We start from the raw sequence: 26,840 nt of genomic DNA on the forward strand, positions 1-26,840 counted from the left end.
TTGGAGCGGTCCATTGGGAGTTTCTTAATTAAGGATTCTTAAAAAAAAAAAATTTTAAAGATGAAATTTATTTATTATATAACATTTAGAACATACTTATTAAAAAAAACATTAAAAAAACTAGTACAATAATCGAGAATAATTTGGAAAAACATCTGAGCTTAGTAGTTGTCTCCATCAGATCCAAATTTACGCCATATATGTTCAACCAAATCAGCTTTGAGTTGTTGATGCATTTGTCTATCACGAATTCTTGTTCGAACACCCATCATATTGGCGATATTTGAAGGGATATCTGTAGAATACGTGAGATCGACATGTGAAGTTCCAGTTTCTTCTCCTTGTTGGAACTCTGAAACATCAAAATGAGTGTATCCATCTCGTTCGTCTTCTACTATCATATTATGGAGTATGATACATGCTCTCATAAGCTCCTGCTTTCTGCTCATTGCCCACAACAGGGTCCTTGCTGGTGTTTAACCATGCGCTAATCAGCACTAGATCATCGGAGGGACTCCATTTCTTTCTTCCTTTACGCTGTGTAGGAGAGTCTTCATAGAAGCTAGATGTTGCAGTTGCTTGAGTACTGAACAGAGGGAGTTGTGATGATCCGATATCCCCATCGAGTGGAAAACTCGCATAAGGAAAGGGAGTGTCTTGTTGTCTGTTCAACAGATCAACAAAATTGGAGGGTTGAGTATGTGGATTCGTTGAATCCATTTCGTAGAGGAAGAGAAGAGAGAAAGAGAGAAGCAATGTGTTTGAAGAAAGAGAGAAAGAGAGAAAGAGAGAAAGAGATTGTGTAAGAAGATGAAAAGAAAGAAAGAAAGCATACGGTTTTAATAAGAGCTTTGAGTTGAGTTGAATAGAGATGAGAAGACATGTTCCTAACTTATTTATTACCTAAGCAGACAAGCATTCATCACAACCATACATCACTACCATTCATCACACGAATTTCACTAACCACAACCTAACAAGCATTTATTAAGCTAACTACTATCCACACAAAATCAATTAAGAAATTTTTTTTTTACTGATATCAATTCTTGCAAACTTACCGAGACTCTGAAGAAGTGGTTGACTCTCGACCTCAAGGTCCCTGTCGTAATTAACAACGACAGTCTCACATTGTGTTTGCTTGTCGATGAACTGGATGTGTAACCTTGTTCACATCGCCCTCAACCCTGTCAAAATTATCAACACAAGAAGACTAAAACATCACTTAAAAGCTCACACTTCCCTCTCACTATTAACTTAAATAACGTGACTACAAAAGAGTTAGTTTGTTACCATTTTGTCTGGTAGAGACGAAGCCAATACAGAAATATGTTCCTTGGCGTCCTGTTGAATTGAAAACGATCATTAAAACAAAGTATACACATATCTAACCAGTAAACACAGAAAGAGTTAGAGCTAAAGGATCGTTGATCAAAGTCAGAATCTAGTTTCTTCCGAGAAAACAAAACTAACAGAAAAACTTTTCTTTTCTTCTTTCCTTGGAAACTAGATGATGAAACGAGAGAGATTGATTCGATATTAATGCAAAATTAGTAGATTATGTCAACAACAAAAACTGAACCGAACAGTTTGATTTTGCATGTGAAGAAGAGAAACTGAAACATCACTTATCTGTGGATTTCGATCGCTCTTCTGAGGGAGACGAGAGAAGACGGAGGAACGCCGTGAGGAGCGAGAGACGGAGGATCGGTGGTGGAGACGAACAAGACGACAGAAGACGGAGGAGACGCCGTGAGGAGCGAGAGAAGACGGCGGAACGCCGTGAGAAGAGAAAGAGTCGTCGTACTTTTTGGGGAAACTCGATCGGTGGTGGGTTTCAATCCTTCCTCTGTCACGGAGAAGAGGAGAAGACGAGAGCGAAGACGGAGGATCGGTGGTAGAGGATCTTTGGTGGTTTCAATCGGTTTCGATCTTTTCTCACTCGTGACGGAGAACACGAAGAGAGGAAAGAGAGATGAAGAAGAGAAAACCAAAATGATTTTGGTGAAAACAAAAGAGAAAAAAAATATAGTTTGCCTGAAATGCTGACACGTGGTTTGCAAAACTTTCTAATAATCGGTCACAAAGATCACCACTTAAGGATCGATAATCTATTTTTTCCTTCTTTTTTATTTAATTAAATGTTTTTAATACACTAAGAAACCCTTTAAGCCTTACCGATAAACATGGTCTGAGGTGTTTTTTAATCTTTCTTTTACTATTGGTGCGCATTGACCAAAGTGACTGTATTGGGGTTCTCAAATCTCCTTTACCAAATCCTTTTTTTTTTTTGTCAATACCTTTACCAAATCCTTTTGTTTCTAAATATGGTTTGTTTTCTAAATATGGTTTGTTTTCTCTCCAATGTGATTTTTTCCATTTTAGGTATAGTTGTACAAGTGTTTCAAAAAAAAAAGTGTTAAAAAAAAGGTATAATTGTACAAGGAGCCGTTTTCTCACAAAATGCAAATCGAAAGTGATCATTCCAGTTGTTTTTTTTTTTGAAACTTGATCACTCCAATTGTTCGAAAGTACTATAGCTTTTAGTGTAGAATTAATATATTTGATATAATTTGATATAATGCAACTCAATAACATTTCTCTTTTTGGACCAATGAATGAAGTCTTGCGGATACTAAAGATGTATCTTCTTTACTTTTTATTTATATATAAAATAGATAAACACTATCTCCTCTTTGAAAAAAGATAAACTCTAAAATAAAGATGGATTTCTTTTCAATATATACGTCTAAAATAGAATTTGGTGAAAAAAAATATTTTCTATAATAACATTAAGTCATATATTTAGTTGGGATCTTTATATCATATATAAAAACTTACACAAAAAAGAAATATAAGATCATCTTTATAGCTAGCTAGGTTTTCACTTAATATCTCATTATCAAAAAAATAAAATTAATAAAAGTAGGTGAAATATTAATGAAAAGTTTTTAATAAAAATTCATATTTTAAGAACTTTTTAGATATTGTGAGAGCATCTCATACTTACTTTTAATTTTTATAAATAAAAAAATTCTAGAAAAATGGTGATATATTTTTAATGTATACTCTTAAAATAGAAGATTGATATGTATTCCTCTAAATATAGAGTTTTCTTTTTATCGCTATGATATTAATCTAGCGGCCTCTCAGCTCACTGCTCACTCAAAATTTCTTGGGCTCACAGTTTTTACAGATGCAACTTTGATCTTCTGAACGGGGGAGAGATGAGCAGCTAGAATATATCCACAATCTAAAGACGGAACACCGTTCGAGATAAATCAGATTCATACTCCGACCAATCTTCTAAGCCTCTGTACATAAACATGACTATGTAAATAGAATTCGTGAGACTACATAAGATTTGATTCATTGCATGTTTACTCGAGTGAAAGACCTGCATTACTAATTGTGACTCTATGTACATATCAAGATTCATACCTAGGCACATATATTCATATTCAATGTGATTAACACCACGTAGAAAGTAATTAATAAAAACTGAATAATAAACAATTTTGTAATCACACCACTTTATATATTCATATTCAATACAAATTATCTACAAAGTCTCAGATATAAATGCAGCCATACGGATCCAGCTGTTGCTGCTTCGTATTATTATTCAGGACTCATGAATGTGATCGAAATGGAGGATCAATGGAAATGGAGACACTTGGGAGAGGTAATTAAGCTGGTAGGTAAGTCGAATCCTCCTGGCATATACCCACTGCCATAAAAAGATTAAATTACATCTTAAAAATTATTTAGTTATATAAATTAGTATTAGTAAGTCCAACATCGGACACATATGTGATCCTTGGACAATATATATGTGTTTGGACAATCCTACACTCATGAGCTAGCTTTTGGGTGTGAGTTAGGTTCATCACTGATATAGTATCAGAGCTGTAAAACTCGCATTTCCTGCTCGTTTTCTCAGAAATTTCTTCGATTCTTTCGGTTTTTCGCCGGGATCTTCATCGTCCTTGGTGTATCTTCGTCGGATTCTATGAGTCTATCGATTTCGAGTCTCGTTCTGTTTCGAATCTTGTTTCTGGAGTTCTTCGCAATCTATATCTTCGTCTCATCATTCATCAGAGTTCTAATTGCGTTCCTCTTTCTTCATTAAACTTCGATTGAATCGTTTCTTGTTGATTTGGATTGGTGAATCTTGGATAGGGGATTTCTTCTCGACAATCTGAAGCTCTCATCCATCTTTCCTTTCAATGGCGTTGTAACCTGAAGAGAATCATGGCGCGTCGCCATCCTTAACTGATCCGAACTCTAATCCGCTCTTCGTTCATAATGCCAATCATGCTGGTATTTCTCTGTATCTGAGAAACTAGCTGGTTTAGGTAACTTCAATACTTGGCGTAGATCGATGATTTTGACTTTGGGAGCTAGGAATAAAGTTGTGTTTGTTGATGGAACGTATCCAGTAGTGGCTGAGAACCATCCAGATTTTGCATCTTGGTCTCGTTGCAACAACATCGTTTGTACTTGGATTGTTAATGCTGTGGAGAAATCGATTGCAAAAAGTATCATGTACTTATCTACGGCGAGACAGGTGTGGTTAGACATCCATGACCAGTTCAAGCAGAGTGATGAACCACAGACTGCAGAGATCAAGCAACAAATCCTTGCAGAGGTTCAAGGTTCTCAGAGTGTGAGTGACTACTATACAAAGTTGAAACAGTTGTGGGAGGAGTTGAAAAACCATGAGAGTCCTTATATATATTGTTGTGGTCATCGTGATTGTGCTAATCTCAAAAGGATTGTTGATAGAGATGAGCAAGACAATATCTTGAAGTTTCTTATGGGTCTCAATGACACGTTTACTGCAACAAGGGGTCAAATCTTGATGATGGAGCCAAGACAAAACATCTCTAAGGTGTTTAACCTTGTATCTCAGGAGGAGAGACAACAGTCGATGAAGAGTACAAGTGCCGTTGCTTTCAACATTTCTCAGAATACTCCTGATGAAGCGTATGTCGCAGCTTATACTGGTGGGTATAACAAGAACAGACCTCGCCCTATTTGTTCACATTGTGGCCTCGCTGGACATACTGTCAATCGCTGTTACAAGCTTCATGGCTACCCTCAAGGATATAAGCATCCGGGTTCCAACAACAACAGGCTGCAGAATCAAGTTCAATCTCCAGACTCTCAGAAATCTACACAGAATTGGCCGCCTCGCAAAGAAAATGTTGCCAACATGGTTTTTCAGGATATTGGAGGTATATCTGTGCATAATCAACATGGAGCTCACTTGGGAACAGTTACACATGAACAAGTTCACCAACTTCTCAATGTCTTGAGCATTCAAAATGCCCCTCTTATAGACAAGTTTTCTCAGATATCTAGAAGTACTATTAACCTCTTAGACGGAACAACTTTAACTTCTAAACCACAACCTCATCTCATTACCCAAATACCTTCGGATTTTCCACCTTCAGGTATCTCTATAGATTCTCATTTTGTTTCTACGGCAATGAAGAATGCCCTTACTGTTTTAACTCCTGCTTGGGTGATTGGTATCAAAGCCCATGGTGAAAGCCCAACATATGATTTCCCACATAAACAGTTTCCTACTTATGTAGCATGTACAAGTGGCCCATATTGCCGTGGTATATCCGAGATGTTGGGCTTGGGCTGTTTCCTTTGGACCGTTTCCCACCCACATCTCGAGAGGGCTATTAATATGTCCCACATCGGACACATGTGATCCTTGGACAATATATATGTGTTTGGACAATCATCCACTATTAAACTAGTTTTTGGGTTTGAGTTAGGTCCATCACTAATAATTAGTTATATTTATATATAATATCATACATGATGCATATCCAAAACCACACAATTTTCTTTTTTACATTGGATTAGTCTGCAACGTCAGATGATCACGAGTTAATACATAACTTATACAATTTTTTTTTTGTTCATTTTTATTACATTGATTATGAATGAATGAAACTCTGTTCTGTGATTACATACAAAAAACTTCACACTAGAAAAACTCTAAGTAGCAAAGCTGGACCAAAAAAACACTCAAACAAATAAACATATACAAACAACCCAATCAAATTAAATAAAAGAAAATGCCAAGCACCTCACAATGTGCTTCCTGCCTAAAACTATGCAGTAACACACGAACTATGCAGTAGAGAATCCCAAGCTAAACTTGCCACCTTAACCACATACAAACACTTGAACAAAAAAAACACACATACAAACACATAACAGTCCAAATCGCCAAGCTTAGAAAAAATCTTTTAGGAGATTTGATATAAAAAAAATTGTTACTCCCTTCATTATTAGCTCAATCGTCTTGCCCAACCAGAGTAACCTGCAGGATTCAAAAATGGTTGCTCACAACAGAACTTCTCTATAACAAGAGAGAATAGAATCAGAACTATCGGATATCTATTTTTCAGGTTATACTCACATTGCAATCATATGCGTATTTCCGGGAGAGAACAATAGCTGCATTACGTTCTTGTTCTGACTCAAAAGTCAGCAAGAAACTTAGACCCTTTCTTGGTTGCCAGAACAATGCTTTTGCAGGGGAATTAGCATTGCCTCTCACTCCACATAACTGACACAAACGTTACCAAACCATTTAAACTTGTAAGAAAAAAAACTTCAATAAAACAAAAAAGAGAGCTCTAGCTAGGTTACCTGCATGGAGTTTGAATATATTTCTCTAGCCTTTGTGATCCATCCTCGAGACAGCTTTACCCTCGCCTTTCCGACAGTAAAGACGTGAGATCGCGATACATGATCTTGCCCATTCATCTGTGATATAACCACCTGAGAAGAAGTGAAATACGTCAAGTCAAATTAGAGCAAGAACTCAAGACTGTTTAATAATGTTTTTATGAAGTAAAAGGAACTTGTAATCATTACGGTGAATTCACTGTTAGATTTGCGCATGAGTGATTCAACACGTGATTGCAAGCCAGAAGCTGTAGAAATTATGATCAAGTTAGCCGTTTTAATCTGTATGATGACTTTGCATAAGGTACTAGAAAATATAAAGTTAATTCTTGTAACACCAACCAGTATTAATTGGACCCTCTGTTGTAACAGTGAACTTCTGACTGTTACAAAGTATGTCTGCTTGTATGACCCTCCCCACATCATATGGTTCTGGAGCATATACTGATTGGTTGGCACCTGAGATAGAAAATATATACGAAAGTTGCTCAATATGTGAATGAATCTTCTATGTTATATTGTACTATGTATAATTATAAAACCAAATAGTGAAAGGAAAGTAAGAGAATGGCAATACCAGATATAGCTTCTCTACGACTAGACTCAGATGCTGCACGGTACCACTGGAATGAACATTTGGAAATATCTGAAGCATTACTATCTGAGGAGGCACGTATCTTTAGGCACGAGCCAAGACTTTGTGCACCATCTAGAACATAAGGACATGTCTTGGACCCTTCGGCTCTCTTGATTATTGCTATCTAAGAGAGATAACAACGGTTTTGTTGAGCCAAGACTAGCTATACCAATATGTTGAAAGATGGCAAGACATAAATGTATACCTCTCTTTGAAGCTTAATGGAATATGCAGACTTCTCTTGGATTTGACTCTTTAAATCATGAAGCTCATGTTGCATGCCCATCACCTAAATTATAAAGCATTTAGTTTATATTTTTTAATGTAACCCATCAAAATCATGACGTTGTATTTGAATATTTGGAGTTGGACCTTGGTTGGTTGATGCATCCTTTTGATTCTTCTAGCCTCCTGAACTTCCTCAACCAGTTTCTCCACATTCTGTTGCAATGGAACATAAACTTGATTCAAGTTCCTAGTCCTGATGTCAAGAACAAAAGATAGATTGGCCTCAAATTGATGCATACCGGACCCTGAGCTCGAGAAGCTTTAGAAGAAATCTCCTGTTCTTCAAATGCTCCTCCAAGTCTCATCACAAGAGTCTTTGCACTCTCTATTTCAGCACAAGCAAACGAACGTTCCTGGTTTACTAACTTCTTTGCATCTTCTGAAGCCTAAGAACATGATGAATCAGCCTTAGTATGATTGTCAAAAGAAGTAAGATAATAGAGTCTACACATGAGGAAAGACCTGCTTAAGGAAGCTTGCCAGTTTCTTCACTTCAGTCTTTTCTTGAATAAACCCACCTTCATGTTGAGTTAACTTAACTGCTAGAGCCTCAACCTACAAGACAAAAACCATAAAACAAGTGTTCTTAAAAGTGGAACCAGATGTTCTAAAAAAATATTCATAAGTAAATAAAAGCTAACCATAGAGATAGCTTTTTCAACTGCTTCCTTGTTACGCCCATCCATACGACCTCTCATGGATTCTAAAGCATCTCTAAGTTTCTTTAGCATAACATGTCCTTCCAATGAAGTCACCTCACTCAACTTTGCCTAAATATTCCAAACACATTAGGCACTCATCTAAAAGCAGACACATGGCAATGAAAGAAAAGAAGAATTGTTATGGTGGAACCTCATCAACTAGTTTAGCAGCTGCAGCTAGATTCTTGTCGAATTTGCAAGCAAGGTCACGAACTGAAAGCCGCTTGTGCTGATCAGACAAATCTCCTGTTTCTTTGTCGACTACATCTTTAACAGATGGATGTTTTTCATTTTCTTTAGGCTCATCAACAATCTGATCATCAGGTCCTAGCTTGTATGATGGAAACTGGTTAGAAGCAAAGCTCACATCTGCTGAAATTGCTTCAACTACCACTACTGCTTCACACACTTTCTTTTCGTGCATTTCAGGACATACTTTAGTCATTGTCGGAATCTTATCTGCTTTCCGTAAAAAAAAATTAAATTCTAACATATCTTCACATAGTAATCAACCAATAGAAAAGATGCATGAACTGACATAAGGATAAAAAAATGATGATAAAACAATATTTTTTTTCTGAAACTAAAATGATAAAACAATAATTTTGATAATAAAACTTGAAATATTTTGCCAATCTATAAACATATTAGATTACATATACATAAAGTTTCTAATTCATGCAGCCAAAAAATCACCAATTTAAGATGATACAAGAAGATTTATCAGGATGCAAGAATCGGTTATGATCTACACAACATTGATATATAAATCAACTAACTTACAGTTCTTTAAACCAATTCAAGAACAGATACTTTTCAAGAACAAGAAGAAGAAAATGCAAGAACATGATCAAGAAAACAGAGAGAAAAAGGAGACAAACACCTTTGGTCTTGTTGTAATTTTTGAGTCTCTCTTCCCAAAAACAGCTCGTTCGACTGATCATCATGTCTTTTCTCTCTCTCTTTTTCTCTTTTTCTCTTACTTTCACGCCATCATCGTTAAAGAATGCTCAAAAGAAGAAAACGTTTCTTTTTATAACTCTCTCTCTCTCTCTGTTCTGAGACTCACGCGCCGTCGGGTCTCTGTGTTTGCATCGCTGTTGTGGCTCCCACTCTCCTCCTCCTGGGAAAAAATGGACCTCCTCTGTTTGATGGAGCTAATTATGGCTCTTTAACGAGCCATTTATTACTATTTTCCTTCTGTTTATTATATTATTCAAAGCTCAAAGTAAAGAAATAAAGAATATATATTATTTGTCCGTGACATGATCCTCTAATTATCTCAATCTGACATAAAATAATGTTAAAATAATACAGTATTGATTCTTAATCTCTTGTGGGGTTCCATTCCATGCCACTTTTCTTGTTGTTGAGAAAAATGTATCTTAATATTATTATTATACTTTGTATAGTTTAATAGCCACCAATTTAGATAGCCGTTATAACAAAAGCCACCCACTTAATTTTTATGATATATTTAAATGTTGAGTCTTTATTTTACTATTTTAAAAATATTGATACACTTATGAAATGATTTACAGATTTTTGATTATCTAGTTTTGGATTCCTGTTATCTTAAAATATGGTCATATATATGAAATAATCTAAAGACTAAATAGTCAAGAAGACATAAGCCAGTTTGAAGTCATTGTTCTTTCTTACATGAAATCTACTTTACAGAAGAAAGAATTTATAAATAAATATATATATATATATGTGTATTATTTGAGTATGGTTGGTAAACATAGACAAAAGATGCAATGCTAGAATACTTGTTGCTTAGTGACCAAAGATGTGGAATTATTTTTTGGATTGAAAGAAGCACAATTATTGGTAAAGGAAATAGATTTATAGAACATGCAATACTCTGTACTACCAATCCTACATTTCTTATCCATGGAATCTAACTTGGTAGGTTCAGAAAAAAGAGACTTTAAATTATTAATTTATGAAAAGGAACCTTTATGTTGATTAAATGGATAGTTGCAACTTACCAAACTCTCTTTCAAATCTTTATATAATAAACATCAATGTATTGTCCAAGCATGTGATAAAGATGAGGGGTCGAATAGTTGGCTTGAACGGTTATATTTTGAAACAATGAAAGTTACTTAGAAAAATTGAGTTGTTTACTTGTTTCTGACACCGTTATTCAAATATGAAATGCTAGCTTTTTCTTCATCTTTTGGTTCAACCTTGATTAACTAAATATAGCTGTAAAGTTAAAGTAGCGGACGGGACATATTCATTGAGTACAGTGGAACTGGAACGAAAAAAACCAACCAGCTAACCCATAGATTTTGAGAAAAATTCAAAAATATGAAAATACTGTTTTAATGCATAGTTGCATCATTTACCAACATACGAGGAAGTTTAAAAAGGTATTGAACTTTTGTTGTCTCTCATTCTCTAACAAAGAACGATTTTATAGTGGTTAATCCACCAATTTGGGAACTGTTATGAAGTTTTAGTAAATTAATTGACAAAAAAATAAAACGATGTTCATGTACCATGAATGAAAGTTTCATATACATTAATACAAATGTAGAATGTGTTTACAAATTTTAAGACAACACTAAAGATCATAGGCTTCAGTATATAGAGCATTTACCGAAAACTCTATATTTTCGTAGGGAACCCATAGATTTTGAGAAAAATTCAAAAATATGAAAAATACTGTTTTAATGCATATGTGCATCTTTCACCAACATATGATAAAGTTCAAAGAGGTTTTGAACTTTTTTTGTCTCCCCTTCTCTAGCAAATAACAATTTTATAGTGGTTAGTACACCTATTTAGGGACCGTTATGAAGTTTTAGGAAATTAATTGACAAAAAAAATAAAACGATGCTCATGTACCATGAATGAAAGTTTCATATACATTAATACAAATATAGAATGTGTTTAGAAATCTTAAAACAACAAAAAAGATCATAGGCTTTAGTATATAAAGCATTTACCGAAAATTCAATATTTTCGTGGGGGGGGGGGGGGGGGGGGTTAACCCATAGATTTTGAGAAAAATTCAAAAATATGAAAATACTCTTTTAATGCATAGTTGCATCCTTCACCAATATATGATAAAGTTCAAAGAGGTTTTGAACTTTTGTTGTCTCCCTTTCTCTAGCAAATAACGATTTTATAGTGGTTGGTCCACCAATTTAGGGACTGTTATGAAGTTTAAGTAAATTAATTGACAAAAAGTTAAAAACGATGTCCATTTACCATGATTGAGAGTTTGATATACATTAATACAAATGTAGAATGTGTTTAGAAATTTTAAAACAATACTAAAGATCATAGGATTCAGTATATAGAGCATTTACCGAAAACTCAATCTTTTCGTAGGGGTTAACCCATATATATTGAGAAAAATTCAAAAATATGAAAATACTGTTTTAATGCATAGTTGCATCCTTCAACAACATATGATGAAGTTCAAAGAGGTTTTGAACTTTTTTGTCTCCCTTTCTCTAGCAAATAACGATTTTATAGTGGTTAGTCCACCAATTTAGGGATTTTTATGAAGTTTTACTAAATTAATTGACAAAAAAATTAAAACGATGCCCATGTACAATGAATGAGAATTTAATATACATTAATACAAATGTATAATGTGTTTAGAAATTTTAAAACAACACTAAAGATCATAGGCTTCAGTATATAAGGCATTTACCGAAAATTTAATATTTTCGTATGGGTTAACCCATAGATTTTGAGAAAAATTCAAAAATACGAAAATACTGTTTTAATGCATAGTTGCATCCTTCACCAACATAAGATGAAGTTAAAAGAGGTTTTGAACTTTTGTTGTCTCCTTTTTTTCTAGTAAATAACGATTTTATAGTGGTTAATCCACCTATTTAGGGACTGTTGTAAAGTTTTAGTAAATTAATTGACAAAAAATAAAAAGATGCCCATGTACCATGAATGAAAGTTTCATATACATTAATACAAATGTAGAATGTGTTTATAAATTTTAAGACAACACTAAAGATCATACGCTTCAGTATATAGAGCATTTACCGAAAACACAATATTTTCTCAAACCCATAGATTTTGAGAAAAATTCAAAAATATAAAAATACTGTTTTAATGCATATGTGCATCCTTCACCAACATATGATGAAGTTCAAAGAGGTTTTGAACTTTTGTTGTCTCCTTTTCTCTAGCAAATAAAGATTATATAGTGGTTAGTCCACCTATTTAGGGACTGTTATGATGTTTTAGTAAATTAATTGACAAAAAAATAAAACGATGCCCATGTACCATGAATGAGAGTTTCATATACATTAATACAAATGTAGAATGTGTTTATAAATTTTAAGACAACACTAAAGATTATAGGCTTCAGTATATAGAGCATTTACCGAAAACTCAATATTTTCGTAGGGGTTAACCCATAGATTTTGAAAAAAATTCAAAAATAAAAAAAATATTGTTTTAATGCATATGTGCATTCTTCACCAACATATGATGAGTTTCAAAGAGGTTTTGAACTTTTTTTGTCTTCCCTTCTCTAGCAAATAACGATTTTATAGTGGTTAGTCCACCTATTTAGGGACTGTTATGAAGTTTTAGTAAATTAATTGACAAAAAAATAAAACGATGCCCATGTACCAAGAATGAAAGTTTCATATACATTAATACAAATGTAAAATGTGTTTAGAAATATTAAGACAACACTAAAGATCATAGGCTTCAGTATATAGAGCATTTACCGAAAACTCAATATTTTCGTAGTGGTTAACCCATAGATTTTGAGAAAAATTCAAAAATTTGAAAATACTGCTTTAATGCATAGTTGCATCCTTAACCAACATATGATGAATTTCAAATAGGTTTGGAACTTTTGGTGTCTCCGTTTCTCTAGCAAATAACGATTTTGTAGTGGTTGGTCCACCAGTTTAGGGATTGTTATGAAATTTTACTAAATTAATTGACAAAAAAATTAAAACGATGCCCATGTACCATGAATGAGAGTTTGATATACATTAATACAAATGTAGAATGTGTTTAGAAATTTTAAAACAATACTAAAGATCATAGGCTTCAGTATATAGAGCATTTACCGAAAACTCAATATTTTCGTAGGGGTTAGTTAACCCATACATATTGAGAAAAATTCAAAAATATGAAAATACTGTTTTAATGCATAGTTCCATCCTTCACCAACATATGATAAAGTTCAAAGAGGTTTGGAAATTTGGTTGTCTCCCCTTCTCTCGCAAATAAAGTTAAAACGATGCCCATGTACAATGAATGAGAATTTAATATACATTAAGACAAATGTAGAATGTATTTAGAAATTTTAAAACAACACTAAAGATCATAGGCTTCAATATATAAGGCATTTACCGAAAATTCAATATTTTCGTAGGGGTTAACCCATAGATATTGAGAAAAATTCAAAAATATGAAAATACGATTTTAATGCATAGCTCCATCCTTCACCAATATACGATGAAGTTCAAAGAGGTTTTGAACTTTGGTTGTCTCCCTTTTTCTAGTAAATAACGATTTTATAGTGGTTAATCCACCTATTTAGGGACTGTTGTGAAGTTTTACTAAATTAATTGACAAAAAAATAAAACGATGCCCATGTACCATGAATGAAAGTTTCATATACATTACTAAAAATGTAGAATGTGTTTATAAATTTTAAGACAACACTAAAGATCATAGGCTTCAGTATATAGAGCATTTACCGAAAACTCAATATTTTCGTAGGGGTTAACACATAGATTTTGAGAAAAATTCCAAAATATAAAAATAGTGTTTAATGCATATGTGCATCTTTCACCAACATATGATGAAGTTCAAAGAGATTTTGAACTTTTGTTGTCTCTCTTTTTCCAGGAAATAACGATTTTATAGTGGTTAGTCCACCTATTTAGGGACTGTTATGAAGTTTTAGTAAATTAATTGACAAAAAAATAAAACGATGCCCATGTACCATGAATGAGAGTTTCATATACATTAATACAAATGTAGAATGTGTTTATAACTTTTAAGACAATACTAAAGATCATAGGCTTCAGTATATAGAGCATTTACCGAAAACTCAATATTTTCGTAGGAGGTTATTAACCCATAGATTTTGAGAAAAATTCAAAAATATAAAAAATACTGTTTTAATGCATATGTGCATCCTTCACCAACATATGATGAGTTTCAAAGAGGTTTTGAACTTTTTTTTGTCTTCTCTTCTCTAGCAAATAACGATTTTATAGTGGTTAGTCCACCTATTTAGGGACTGTTATGAAGTTTTAGTAAATTAATTGACAAAAAAAAAGAAAAACGATGCCCATGTACCTTGAATGAAAGTTTCATATACATTAATACAAATATAGAATGTGTTTATAAATTTTAAAACAATACTAAAGATCATAGGTTTCAGTATATAGAACATTTACCGAAACCTCAATATTTTCGTACGGGTTAACCCGTAGATATTGAGAAAAATTCAAAAATATGAAAATACTGTTTTAACGCATATGTGCATCATTCACCAACATATTATGAAGTTGAAAGAGGTTTTGAACTTTTGTTGTCTCCCTTTCTATAGCAAATAACGATTTTATAGTGGTTAGTCCACCTATTTAGGGACTGTTATGAAGTTTTAGTAAATTAATTGACAAAAAAATAAAACGATGCCCATGTACCATGAATGAGAGTTTTGTATACATTAATACAAATTTAGAACGTGTTTATAAATTTTAAGACAACACTAAATATCATAGGCATCAGTAGATAGAGCATTTACCGAAAACTCAATATTTTCGTAGGGGGTTAACTCATAGATTTTGAGAAAAATTCAAAATATAAAAATACTGTTTTAATGCATATGTGCATCCTTCACCAACATATGATGAAGTTCAAAAAGGTTTTGAACTTTTTTTGTCTCCCCTTCTCTAGCAGATAACGATTTTATAGTGGTAAGTCCACCTATTTAAGGACTGTTATGAAGTTTTATTAAATTAATTGAAAAAAAAATAAAACGATGCTCATGTACCAAGAATGAAAATTTCATATACATTGATACAAATATAGAATGTGTTTAGAAATTAAAAAAAAACACTAAAGATCATAGGCTTCAGTATATAGAGCATTTACCGAAAACTAAATATTTTCGTAGGGGTTAGTTAACCCATAGATATTGAGAAAAATTCAAAAATACGAAAATACTGTTTTAATGCATAGTTGCATCTTTCACCAACATATGATGAAGTTCAAAGAGGTTTTGAACTTTTGTTGTCTCCCTTTCTCTAGCAAATAACGATTTTATAGTGGTTAGTCCACCTATTTAGGGACTGTTACGAAGTTTTACTAAATTAATTGACAAAACATTTAAAACGATGCCCATGTACCATGAATGAAAGTTTCATATACATTAATACAAATATAGAATGTGTTTAGAAATTTTAAAACAACACTAAAGATCATAGGCTTCAGTATATAGGGCATTTACCGAAAACTCAATATTTTCGTAGGGGGGTTAACCCATAGATTTTGAGAAAAATTCAAAAATATGAAAATACTGTTTTAATGCATAGTTGCATCATTCACCAATATGTGATGAACTCCAAAGAGGTTTGAAACTTTTGGTGTCTACGTTTCTCTAGCGAATAACGATTTTATAATAGTTAGTCCACCAATTTAGGGACTGTTATAAAGTTTTAGTAAATTAATTGACAAAAAAATAAAACGATGCCCATTTACCATGAATGAGAGTTTGATATACATTAATATAAATGTAGAATGTGTTTAGAAATTTTAAAACAACACTAAAGATCATAGGCTTCAGTATATAGAGAATTTACCGAAAACTCAATATTTTTGTAGGGGTTGTTAACCCATAGATATTGAAAAAAATTCAAAAATATGAAAATATTGTTTTAATGCATAGTTGCATCTTTCACCAACATATGATGAAGTTCAAATAGGTTTGGAACTCTTGTTGTCTCCCCTTCTCTAGTAAATAACGATTTTATAGTGGTTAGTCCACCAATTTAGGGACTGTTATGAAGTTTTAGTAAATTAACTGACAAAAAAATGAAACAATGCTCATGTACCATGAATGAGAGTTTCATATACATTAATGCAAATATAGAATGTGTTTAGAAATTTTAAAACAACACTGAAGATCATAGGCTTCAGTATATATGGCATTTACCGAAAACTCAATATTTTCGTAGTGGTTAACCCATAGATATTGAGAAAAATTCAAAAATATGAAAATACTGTTTTAATGCATAGTTGCATCCTTCACCAACATATGATGAAATTCAAAGGGGTTTTGAATTTTTGTTGTCTCCCCTTCTCTTGCAAATAACGATTTTATAGTGGTTAGTCCACCAATTTAGGGACTGTTATGAAATTTTACTAAATTAGTTGACAAAAAATTAAAACGATGCCCATGTACAATGAATTAGAATTTAATATACATTAATACAAATGTAGAATTTGTTTAGAAATTTAAAACAACATTAAAGATCATAGGCTTCAGTATATAGAACATTTATCGAAAATTCAATATTTTCGTAGGGACCCATAGATTTTGAGAAAAATTCAAAAATATGAAAATACTGTTTTAATGCATAATTGCATCCTTCTCCAACATGTGATGAAGTTCAAAGAGGTTTTGAACTTTTGTTGTCTCCCTTTCTCTACCAAATAACGATTTTATAGTGGTTAGTCCACCAATTTAGGGACTGTTATGAAGTTTTAGTAAATTAATTGACAAAAAAATAAAACGATGCCCATGTACAATGAATTAGAATTTAATATACATTAATACAAATGTAGAATTTGTTTAGAAATTTTAAAACAACATTAAAGATCATAGGCTTCAGTATATAGAATATTTATCGAAAATTCAATATTTTCGTAGGGGTTAACCCATAGATTTTGAGAAAAATTCAAAAATATGAAAATATTGTTTTAATGCATAGTTGCATCCTTCACCAACATATGATGAAGTTCAAATAGGTTTGGAACTCTTGTTGTCTCCCCTTCTCTAGCAAATAACGATTTTATAGTGGTTAGTCCACCAATTTAGGGACTGTTATGAAGTTTTAGTAAATTAATTGACAAAAAAATAAAACGATGCCCATGTGCCATGAATGAGAGTTTCATATACATTAATACAAATATAGAATGTGTTTAGAAATTTTAAAACAACACTAAAGATCATAGGCTTCAGTATACAGGGCATTTACCGAAAACTCAATATTTTCGTAGGGGGGTTAACCCATAGATATTGAGAAAAATTCAAAAATATGAAAATACTGTTTTAATGCATAGTTGCATCCTTCACCAACATATGATGAACTTCAAAGAGGTTTTGAATTTTTGTTGTCTCCCCTTCTCTTGCAAATAACGATTTTATAGTGGTTAGTCCACCAATTTAGGGACAGTTATGAAGTTTTACTAAATTAATTGACAAAAAATTAAAACGATACCCATGTACAATGAATTAGAATTTAATATACATTAATACAAATGTAGAATTTGTTTAGAAATTTTAAAACAACATTAAAGATCATAGGCTTCAGTATATAGAACATTTATCGAAAATTCAATATTTTCGTAGGGGTTAACCCATAGATTTTGAGAAAACTTCAAAAATATGAAAATACTGTTTTAATGCATATTTGCATCCTTCTCCAACATATGAAGAAGTTCAAAGAGGTTTTGAACTTTTGTTGTCTCCCTTCCTCTACCAAATAACGATTTTATAGTGGTTAGTCCACCAATTTAGGGACTGTTATGAAGTTTTAGTAAATTAATTGACAAAAAAATAAAACGATGCCCATGTACCAAGAATGAAAGTTTCATATACATTAATACAAATGTAGAATGTGTTTAGAAATTTTAAGACAACACTAAAGATCATACGCTTCAGTATATAGAGCATTTACCGAAAACTCAATATTTTCGTAGTGGTTAACCCATAGATTTTGAGAAAAATTCAAAAATATGAAAATATTGTTTTAATACATTTGTGCATCTTTCACCAACATATGATGAAGTTCAAATAGGTTTTAAACTTTTTTTTGTCTCCCCTTCTCTAGCAAATAACGATTTTATAGTAGTTAGTCCACCTATTTAGGGACTGTTATGAAGTTTTAGTAAATTAATTGACAGAAAAAATAAAACGATGCCCATGTACCATGAATGAAAGTTTCATATACATTAATACAAATATATAATGTGTTTAGAAATTTTAAAACAACACTAAAGATCATAGGCTTCAGTATATAGAACATTTACCGAAAACTCAATATTTTCGTAGGGGGTTAACCCATAGATATTGAGAAAAATTCAAAAATATGAAAATACTGTTTTAATGCATAGTTGCATCATTCACCAACATATGATGAAGTTCAAAGAGGTTTTGAACTTTTGTTGTCTCCCCTTCTCTAGCAAATAACGATTTTATAGTGGTTAGTCCACCTATTTAGGGACTGTTATGAAGTTTTACTAAATTAATTGACAAAAAATTAAAACGATGCCCATGTACAATGAATGAGAATTTAATATACATTAATACAAATGTAGAATGTGTTTAGAATTTTAAAACAACACTAAAGATCATAGGCTTCAGTATATAGAGCATTTACCGAAAACTCAATATTTTCGTAGGGATATTGAGAAAAATTCAAAAATATGAAAATACTGTTTTAATGCATAGTTGCATCCTTCACCAACATATGATAAAGTTCAAAGAGGTTTTGAACTTTTGTTGTCTCTCTTTCTCTAGCAAATAACGATTTTATAGTGGTCAGTCCACCAATTTAGGGACTGTTATGAAGTTTTAGTAAATTAATTGACAACAAAATAAAACGATACCCATTTACCATGAATGCGTGTTTGATATACATTAATACAAATGTAGAATGTGTTTAGAAATTTTAAAACAACACTAAAGATCATAGGCTTCAGTATATAGAGCATTTACCGAAAATTCAATATTTTCGTAGGGGTTAACCCATAGATTTTGAGAAAAATTCAAAAATATGAAAATAATCATTTAATATATGCATCCTTCACCAAAATATGATGAATTTCAAAGAGGTTTGGAACTTTTGGTGTCTCCGTTTCTCTAGCAAATAACGATTTTATAGTGGTTGGTCCACCAATTTAGGGACTGTTATGAAGTGTAACTAAATTAATTGACAAAAAATTAAAATGATGCTCATGTACCATGAATGAGAGTTTAATATAAATCAATACAAATGTAGAATGTGTTTAGAAATTTTAAAACAACATTAAAGATCATAGGCTTCAGTATATAGGGCATTTACCGAAAATTCAATATTTCGTAGGGATTAACCCATAGATTTTGAGAAAAATTCAAAAATATGAAAATAATCTTTTAATGCATAGTTGCATCCTTCACCAACATATAATGAAGTTCAAAGAGGTTTGGAAATTTTGTTGTGTATGTTTCTCTAGCAAATAACGATTTTATAGTGCTTAGTCCACCAATTTAGGGACTGTTATGAAGTTTTAGTAAATTAATTGACAAAAAAATAAAACGATACCCATTTACCATGAATGAGAGTTTGATATACATTAATATAAATGTAGAATGTGTTTAGAAATTTTAATACAACACTAAAGATCATAGGCTTCAGTATATAAAGAATTTACCGAAAACTCAATATTTTCGTAGGGGTTAACCCGTAGATATTGAAAAAAATTTAAAAATATGAAAATACTGTTTTAATGTATAGTTGCATCCTTCACCAACATATAACGAAGTTCAAATAGGTTTGGAACTTTTTTTGTCTCCCCCTCTCTAGCAAATAACGATTTTATGGTGGTAGTCCACCAATTTAGGGACTGTTATGAAGTTTTAGTAAATTAATTGACAAAAAAATAAAACGATGCCCATGTACTATGAATGAGAGTTTCATATACATTAATACAAATATAGAATGTGTTTAGAAATTTTAAAACAACACTAAAGATCATAGGCTTCAGTATATAGGGCATTTACCGAAAACTCAATATTTTCGTAGGGGGTTAACCCATAGATTTTGAGAAAAATTCAAAAATATGAAAATACTGTTTTAATGCATAGTTTCATCATTCACCAACATGTGATGAACTTCAAAGAGGTTTGAAACTTTTGGTGTCTCCGTTTCTCAAGTAAATCACGATTTTATAGTGGGTCCACCAATTTAGGGACTGTTATGAAGTTTTACTAAATTAATTGAAAAAAAATAAAACGATGCCCATGTACCATGAATGAGAGTTTGATATACATTAATACAAATGTAGAATGTGTTTAGAAATTTTAAAACAACACTGAATGTCATAGGCTTCATTATATAGAGCATTTACTGAAAACTCAATATTTTCGTAGGGGTTAAACCCATAGATATTGAGAAAAAATTCAAAAATATGAAAATACTGTTTTAATGCATAGTTTCATCCTTCACCAACATTTGATAAAGTTCAAAGAAGTTTGAAAATTTGGTTGTCTCCCCTTCTCAAGCAAATAACGATTTTATAGTGGTTAGTCCACCAATTTAGGGACTGTTATGAAGTTTTACTAAATTAATTGACAAAAAAGTAAAACGATGTCCATATACAATGAATGAGAATTTAATATACATTAATGCAAATGTAGAATGTGTTTAGAAATTTTAAAACAACATTAAAGATCATAGGCTTCAGTAAATAGAGAATTTACCGAAATTTCAATATTTTCGTAGGGGTTAGTTAACCCATAGATTTTGAGAAAAATTCAAAAATATGAAAATACTGTTTTAATACGTACTTACATCCTTCACCAACATATGATGAAGTTCAAAGAGGTTTTGAACTTTTGTTGTCTCTCTTTCTCTAGCAAATAACGATTTTATAGTGGTTACTCCACCAATTTTAGAACTGTTAAAAAGTTTAAGTAAATTAATTGACAAAAAATAAAAACGATGCCCATTTACCATGAATGAGAGTTTGATATACATTAATACAAATGTAAAATGTGTTTAGAAATTTTAAAACAATACTAATGATCATAGGATTCAGTATATAGAGCATTTACCGAAAACTCAATATTTTCGTAGGGGTTAACCTATAGATTTTGAGAAAAATTCAAAAATATGAAAATACTGTTTTAATTCATAGTTGCATCCTTCACCAACATTTGATAAAGTTCAAAGAAGTTTGGAAATTTGGTTGTCTCCCCTTCTCAAGCAAATAACGATTTTATAGTGGTTAGTCCACTAATTTAGAGACTGTTATGAAGTTTTACAAAATTAATTGACAAAAAAATAAAACGATGCGCATGTACCATGAATGAAAGTTTCATATACACGAATACAAATGTAAAACGTGTTTAGAAATTTTAATACCACACTAAAGATCATAGGCTTCAGTATATAGAGCATTTACCGAAAACTCAATATTTTCGTAGGGGTTAACCCATAGATATTGAGAAAAATTCAAAAATATGAAAATACTATTTTAATGCATAGTTGCATCATTCACCAACATATGATGAATTTCAAAGAGGTTTTGAACATTTGTTGTCTCCCCTTCTCTAGAAAATAGCGATTTTATAGTGGTTAGTCCACCAATTTAGGGACAGTTATGAAGTTTTACTAAATTAATTGACAAAAAAATAAAATGATGCCCATGTACAATGACTTAGAATTTAATATATATTAATACAAATGTAGAATGCGTTTAGAATTTTTAAAACAACATTAAAGATCATAGGCTTCAGTATATAGAACATTTACCGAAAATTCAATATTTTCGTAGGGGTTAACTCATAGATTTTGAGAAAAATTCAAAAATATGAAAATACTATTTCAATGCATAGTTGCATCCTTCACCAACATATGATGAAGTTCAAAGAGGTTTGTAACTTTTGTTGTCTCCCTTTCTCTTGCAAATAACGATTTTATAGTGGTTAGTCCACCAATTTAGGGACTGTTATGAAGTTTTAGTAAATTAATTGACAAAAAAATAAAACGATGCCCATGTACCAAGAATGAAAGTTTCGCATACATTAATACACGTATACCATGAATGAGAGTTTGATATACATTAATACAAATGTAGAATGTGTTTAGAAATTTTAAAACAACACTAAAGATCATAGGCTTCAGTATATAGAGCATTTACCGAAAATTCAATATTTTCGTAGGGGTTAACTCATAGATTTTGAGAAAAATTCAAAAATATGAAAATAATCATTTAATATATGCATCCTTCACCAAAATATGATGAAGTTCAAAGAGGTTTGGAACTTTTGGTGTCTCCGTTTCTCTAGCAAATAACGATTTTATAGTGGTTGGTCCACCAATTTAGGGACTGTTATGAAGTTTTACTAAATTAATTGACAAAAAATTAAAATGATGCCCATGTTCCATGAATGAGAGTTTAATATAAATTAATACAAATGTAGAATGTGTTTAGAAATTTTAAAACAACATTAAAGATCATAGGCTTTATTATATAGGGCATTTACCGAAAATTCAATATTTCGTAGGGATTAACCCATAGATTTTGAGAAAAATTCAAAAATATGAAAATACTCTTTTAATGCATAGTTGCATCCTTCACCAACATATAATGGAGTTCAAAGAGGTTTGGAAATTTTGTTGTGTATGTTTCTCTAGCAAATAATGATTTTATAGTGCTTAGTCCACCAATTTAGGGACTGTTATGAAGTCTTAGTAAATTAATTGACAAAAAAATAAAACGATACCCATTTACCATGAATGAGAGTTTGATATACATTAATATAAATGTAGAATGTGTTTAGAAATTTAAAAAAAAACACTAAAGATCATAGGCTTCAGTATATAGAGAATTTTCCGAAAACTCAATATTTTCGTAGGGGTTAACCCGTAGATATTGAAAAAAATTTAAAAATATGAAAATACTGTTTTAATGTATATTGCATCCTTCACCAACATATGATGAAGTTCAAATAGGTTTGGAACTTTTGTTGTCTCCCCTTCTCTAGCAAATAACGATTTTATGGTGGTAGTCCACCAATTTAGGGACTGTTATGAAGTTTTAGTAAATTAATTGACAAAAATATAAAACGATGCCCATGTACCATGAATGAGAGTTTCATATACATTAATACAAATATAGAATGTGTTTAGAAATTTAAAACAACACTAAAGATCATTGGCTTCAGTATATAGGGCATTTACCGAAAACTCAATATTTTCGTAGGGTGGGTTAACCCATAGATTTTGAGAAAAATTCAAAAATATGAAAATACTGTTTTAATGCATAGTTGCATCATTCACCAACATGTGATGAACTTCAAAGAGGTTTGAAACTTTTGGTGTCTCCGTTTCTCTAGGAAATAACGATTTTATAGTGGTTGGTCCACCAATTTAGGGACTGTTATGAAGTTTTACTAAATTAATTGAAAAAAATAAAACGATGCCCATGTACCATGAATGAGAGTTTGATATACATTAATACAAATGTAGAATGTGTTTAGAAATTTTAAAAAAACACTAAAGTTCATAGGCTTCAGTATATAGAGAATTTTCCGAAAACTCAATATTTTCGTAGGGGTTAACCCGTATATATTGAAAAAAATTTAAAAATATGAAAATACTGTTTTAATGTATAGTTGCATCCTTCACCAACATATGATGAAGTTCAAATAGGTTTGGAACTTTTGTTGTCTCCCCTTCTCTAGCAAATAACGATTTTATGGTGGTAGTCCACCAATTTAGGGACTGTTATGAAGTTTTAGTAAATTAATTGACAAAAAAATAAAACGATGCCCATGTACCATGAAAATACTGTTTTAATGCATAGTTGCATCATTCACCAACATGTGATGAACTTCAAAGAGGTTTGAAACTTTTGGTGTCTCCGTTTCTCAAGAAAATAACGATTTTATAGTGGTTGGTCCACCAATTTAGGGACTGTTATGAAGTTTTACTAAATTAATTGAAAAAAAATAAAACGATGCCCATGTACCATGAATGAGAGTTTGATATACATTAATAAAAATGTAGAATGTGTTTACAAATTTTAAAACAACACTAAAGGTCATAGGCTTCATTATATAGAGCATTTACCGAAAACTCAATATTTTCGTAGGGGTTAAACCCATAGATATTGAGAAAAAATTCAAAAATATGAAAATACTGTTTTAATGCATAGTTTCATCCTTCACCAACATTTGATAAAGTTCAAAGAAGTTTGAAAATTTGGTTGTCTCCCCTTCTCAAGCAAATAACGATTTTATAGTGGTTAGTCCACCAATTTAGGGACTGTTATGAAGTTTTACTAAATTAATTGACAAAAAAGTAAAACGATGTCCATATACAATGAATGAGAATTTAATATACATTAATGCAAATGTAGAATGTTTTTAGAAATTTTAAAACAACATTAAAGATCATAAGCTTCAGTAAATAGAGAATTTACCGAAATTTCAATATTTTCGTAGGGGTTAGTTAACCCATAGATTTTGAGAAAAATTCAAAAATATGAAAATACTGTTTTAATACGTACTTACATCCTTCACCAACATATGATGAAGTTCAAAGAGGTTTTGAACTTTTGTTGTCTCTTTTTCTCTAGCAAATAACGATTTTATAGTGGTTACTCCACCAATTTAAGAACTGTTAAAAAGTTTAAGTAAATTAATTGACAAAAAATTAAAAACGATGCCCATTTACCATGAATGAGAGTTTGATATACATTAATACAAATGTAAAATGTTTTTAGAAATTTTAAAACAATACTAAAGATCATAGGATTCAGTATATAGAGCATTTACCGAAAACTCAATATTTTCGTAGGGGTTAACCTATAGATTTTGAGAAAAATTCAAAAATATGAAAATACTGTTTTAATGCATAGTTGCATCCTTCACCAACATTTGATAAAGTTCAAAGAAGTTTGGAAATTTGGTTGTCTCCCCTTCTCAAGCAAATAACGATTTTATTGTGGTTAGTCCACTAATTTAGAGACTGTTATGAAGTTTGACTAAATTAATTGACAAAAAAATAAACCGATGCCCATGTACCATGAATGAAAGTTTCATATACACGAATACAAATGTAAAACGTGTTTAGAAATTTTAATACAACACTAAAGATCATAGGCTTCAGTATATAGAGCATTTACCGAAAACTCAATATTTTCGTAGGGGTGTTAACCCATAGATATTGAGAAAAATTCAAAAATATGAAAATACTATTTTAATGCATAGTTGCATCATTCACCAACATATGATGAATTTCAAAGAGGTTTTGAACATTTGTTGTCTCCCCTTCTCTAGAAAATAGCGATTTTATAGTGGTTAGTCCACCAATTTAGGGACAGTTATGAAGTTTTACTAAATTAATTGACAAAAAAATAAAATGATGCCCATGTACAATGACTTAGAATTTAATATATATTAATACAAATGTAGAATGCGTTTAGAATTTTTAAAACAACATTAAAGATCATAGGCTTCAGTATATAGAACATTTACCGAAAATTCAATATTTTCGTAGGGGTTAACTCATAGATTTTGAGAAAAATTCAAAAATATGAAAATACTATTTCAATGGATAGTTGCATCCTTCACCAACATATGATGAAGTTCAAAGAGGTTTGTAACTTTTGTTGTCTCCCTTTCTCTTGCAAATAACGATTTTATAGTGGTTAGTCCACCAATTTAGGGACTGTTATGAAGTTTTAGTAAATTAATTGACAAAAAAATAAAACGATGCCCATGTACCAAGAATGAAAGTTTCGCATACATTAATACACATATACCATGAATGAGAGTTTGATATACATTAATACAAATGTAGAATGTGTTTAGAAATTTTAAAACAACACTAAAGATCATAGGCTTCAGTATATAGAGCATTTACCGAAAATTCAATATTTTCGTAGGGGTTAACTCATAGATTTTGAGAAAAATTCAAAAATATGAAATAATCATTTAATATATGCATCCTTCACCAAAATATGATGAAGTTCAAAGAGGTTTGGAACTTTTGGTGTCTCCGTTTCTCTAGCAAATAACGATTTTATAGTGGTTGGTCCACCAATTTAGGGACTGTTATGAAGTTTTACTAAATTAATTGACAAAAAATTAAAATGATGCCCATGTTCCATGAATGAGAGTTTAATATAAATTAATACAAATGTAGAATGTGTTTAGAAATTTTAAAACAACATTAAAGATCATAGGCTTTATTATATAGGGCATTTACCGAAAATTCAATATTTCGTAGGGATTAACCCATAGATTTTGAGAAAAATTCAAAAATATGAAAATACTCTTTTAATGCATAGTTGCATCCTTCACCAACATATAATGGAGTTCAAAGAGGTTTGGAAATTTTGTTGTGTATGTTTCTCTAGCAAATAACGATTTTATAGTGCTTAGTCCACCAATTTAGGGACTGTTATGAAGTCTTAGTAAATTAATTGACAAAAAAATAAAACGATACCCATTTACCATGAATGAGAGTTTGATATAC

General features: G+C 31.4%; 2 protein-coding genes and 1 long non-coding RNA gene across 4 annotated transcripts; 1 reads left to right on the forward strand and 2 right to left on the reverse strand.

Moving 5' to 3' along the window:
• Positions 1 to 52: 52 nt before the first annotated feature.
• On the reverse strand, positions 53 to 2,143 carry LOC111205247. The gene is made up of 3 exons (XR_002657714.2): positions 1,294 to 2,143; positions 1,062 to 1,187; positions 53 to 664 (listed from the first exon to the last, which is right to left on the reverse strand). It is a non-coding gene; the product is annotated as an uncharacterized LOC111205247 (long non-coding RNA).
• Positions 2,144 to 4,384: 2,241 nt separating this feature from the next.
• LOC106392468 lies at positions 4,385 to 5,728 on the forward strand. The gene has a single exon (XM_013833280.1). The coding sequence runs from the start codon at positions 4,385 to 4,387 to the stop codon at positions 5,726 to 5,728; it is 1,344 nt and encodes a 447-aa protein (XP_013688734.1).
• A 182-nt stretch (positions 5,729 to 5,910) lies between these two features.
• LOC106390174 (stomatal closure-related actin-binding protein 2) lies at positions 5,911 to 9,552 on the reverse strand. 2 transcript variants are annotated; one of them, XM_013830580.3, is made up of 13 exons: positions 9,230 to 9,552; positions 8,498 to 8,805; positions 8,287 to 8,415; positions 8,108 to 8,200; positions 7,885 to 8,031; positions 7,730 to 7,798; positions 7,563 to 7,646; positions 7,298 to 7,481; positions 7,063 to 7,179; positions 6,910 to 6,968; positions 6,682 to 6,813; positions 6,449 to 6,598; positions 5,911 to 6,349 (listed from the first exon to the last, which is right to left on the reverse strand). In XM_013830580.3, the coding sequence occupies exons 1-13, from the start codon at positions 9,291 to 9,293 to the stop codon at positions 6,323 to 6,325; spliced, it is 1,563 nt and encodes a 520-aa protein (XP_013686034.1). In that variant the 5' UTR covers positions 9,294 to 9,552; the 3' UTR covers positions 5,911 to 6,322. The 2 variants fall into 2 exon arrangements, with proteins under 2 accessions (XP_013686034.1, XP_048610386.1); XM_048754429.1 differs by lacking the exon at positions 9,230 to 9,552 and adding an exon at positions 9,130 to 9,149.
• Positions 9,553 to 26,840: the final 17,288 nt, after the last annotated feature.

Source organism: Brassica napus, chromosome C4 (genome assembly GCF_020379485.1).
Source record: "Brassica napus cultivar Da-Ae chromosome C4, Da-Ae, whole genome shotgun sequence".
Taxonomy (NCBI): domain Eukaryota; kingdom Viridiplantae; phylum Streptophyta; class Magnoliopsida; order Brassicales; family Brassicaceae; genus Brassica; species Brassica napus.

Coding starts and splice junctions, on each gene's coding strand:
- LOC106390174 (XM_013830580.3), bottom strand. CDS start 9,293: ATGATGATCAGTCGAACGAGCTGTTTTTGGGAAGAGAGACTCAAAAAT. Junction 8,806..9,229: donor AAATTACAACAAGACCAAAG/GTGTTTGTCTCC, acceptor TACGGAAAGCAG/ATAAGATTCCGACAATGACT. Junction 7,180..7,297: donor TCGTAGAGAAGCTATATCTG/GTATTGCCATTC, acceptor TTTCTATCTCAG/GTGCCAACCAATCAGTATAT.
- LOC106392468 (XM_013833280.1), top strand. CDS start 4,385: ATGATTTTGACTTTGGGAGCTAGGAATAAAGTTGTGTTTGTTGATGGA.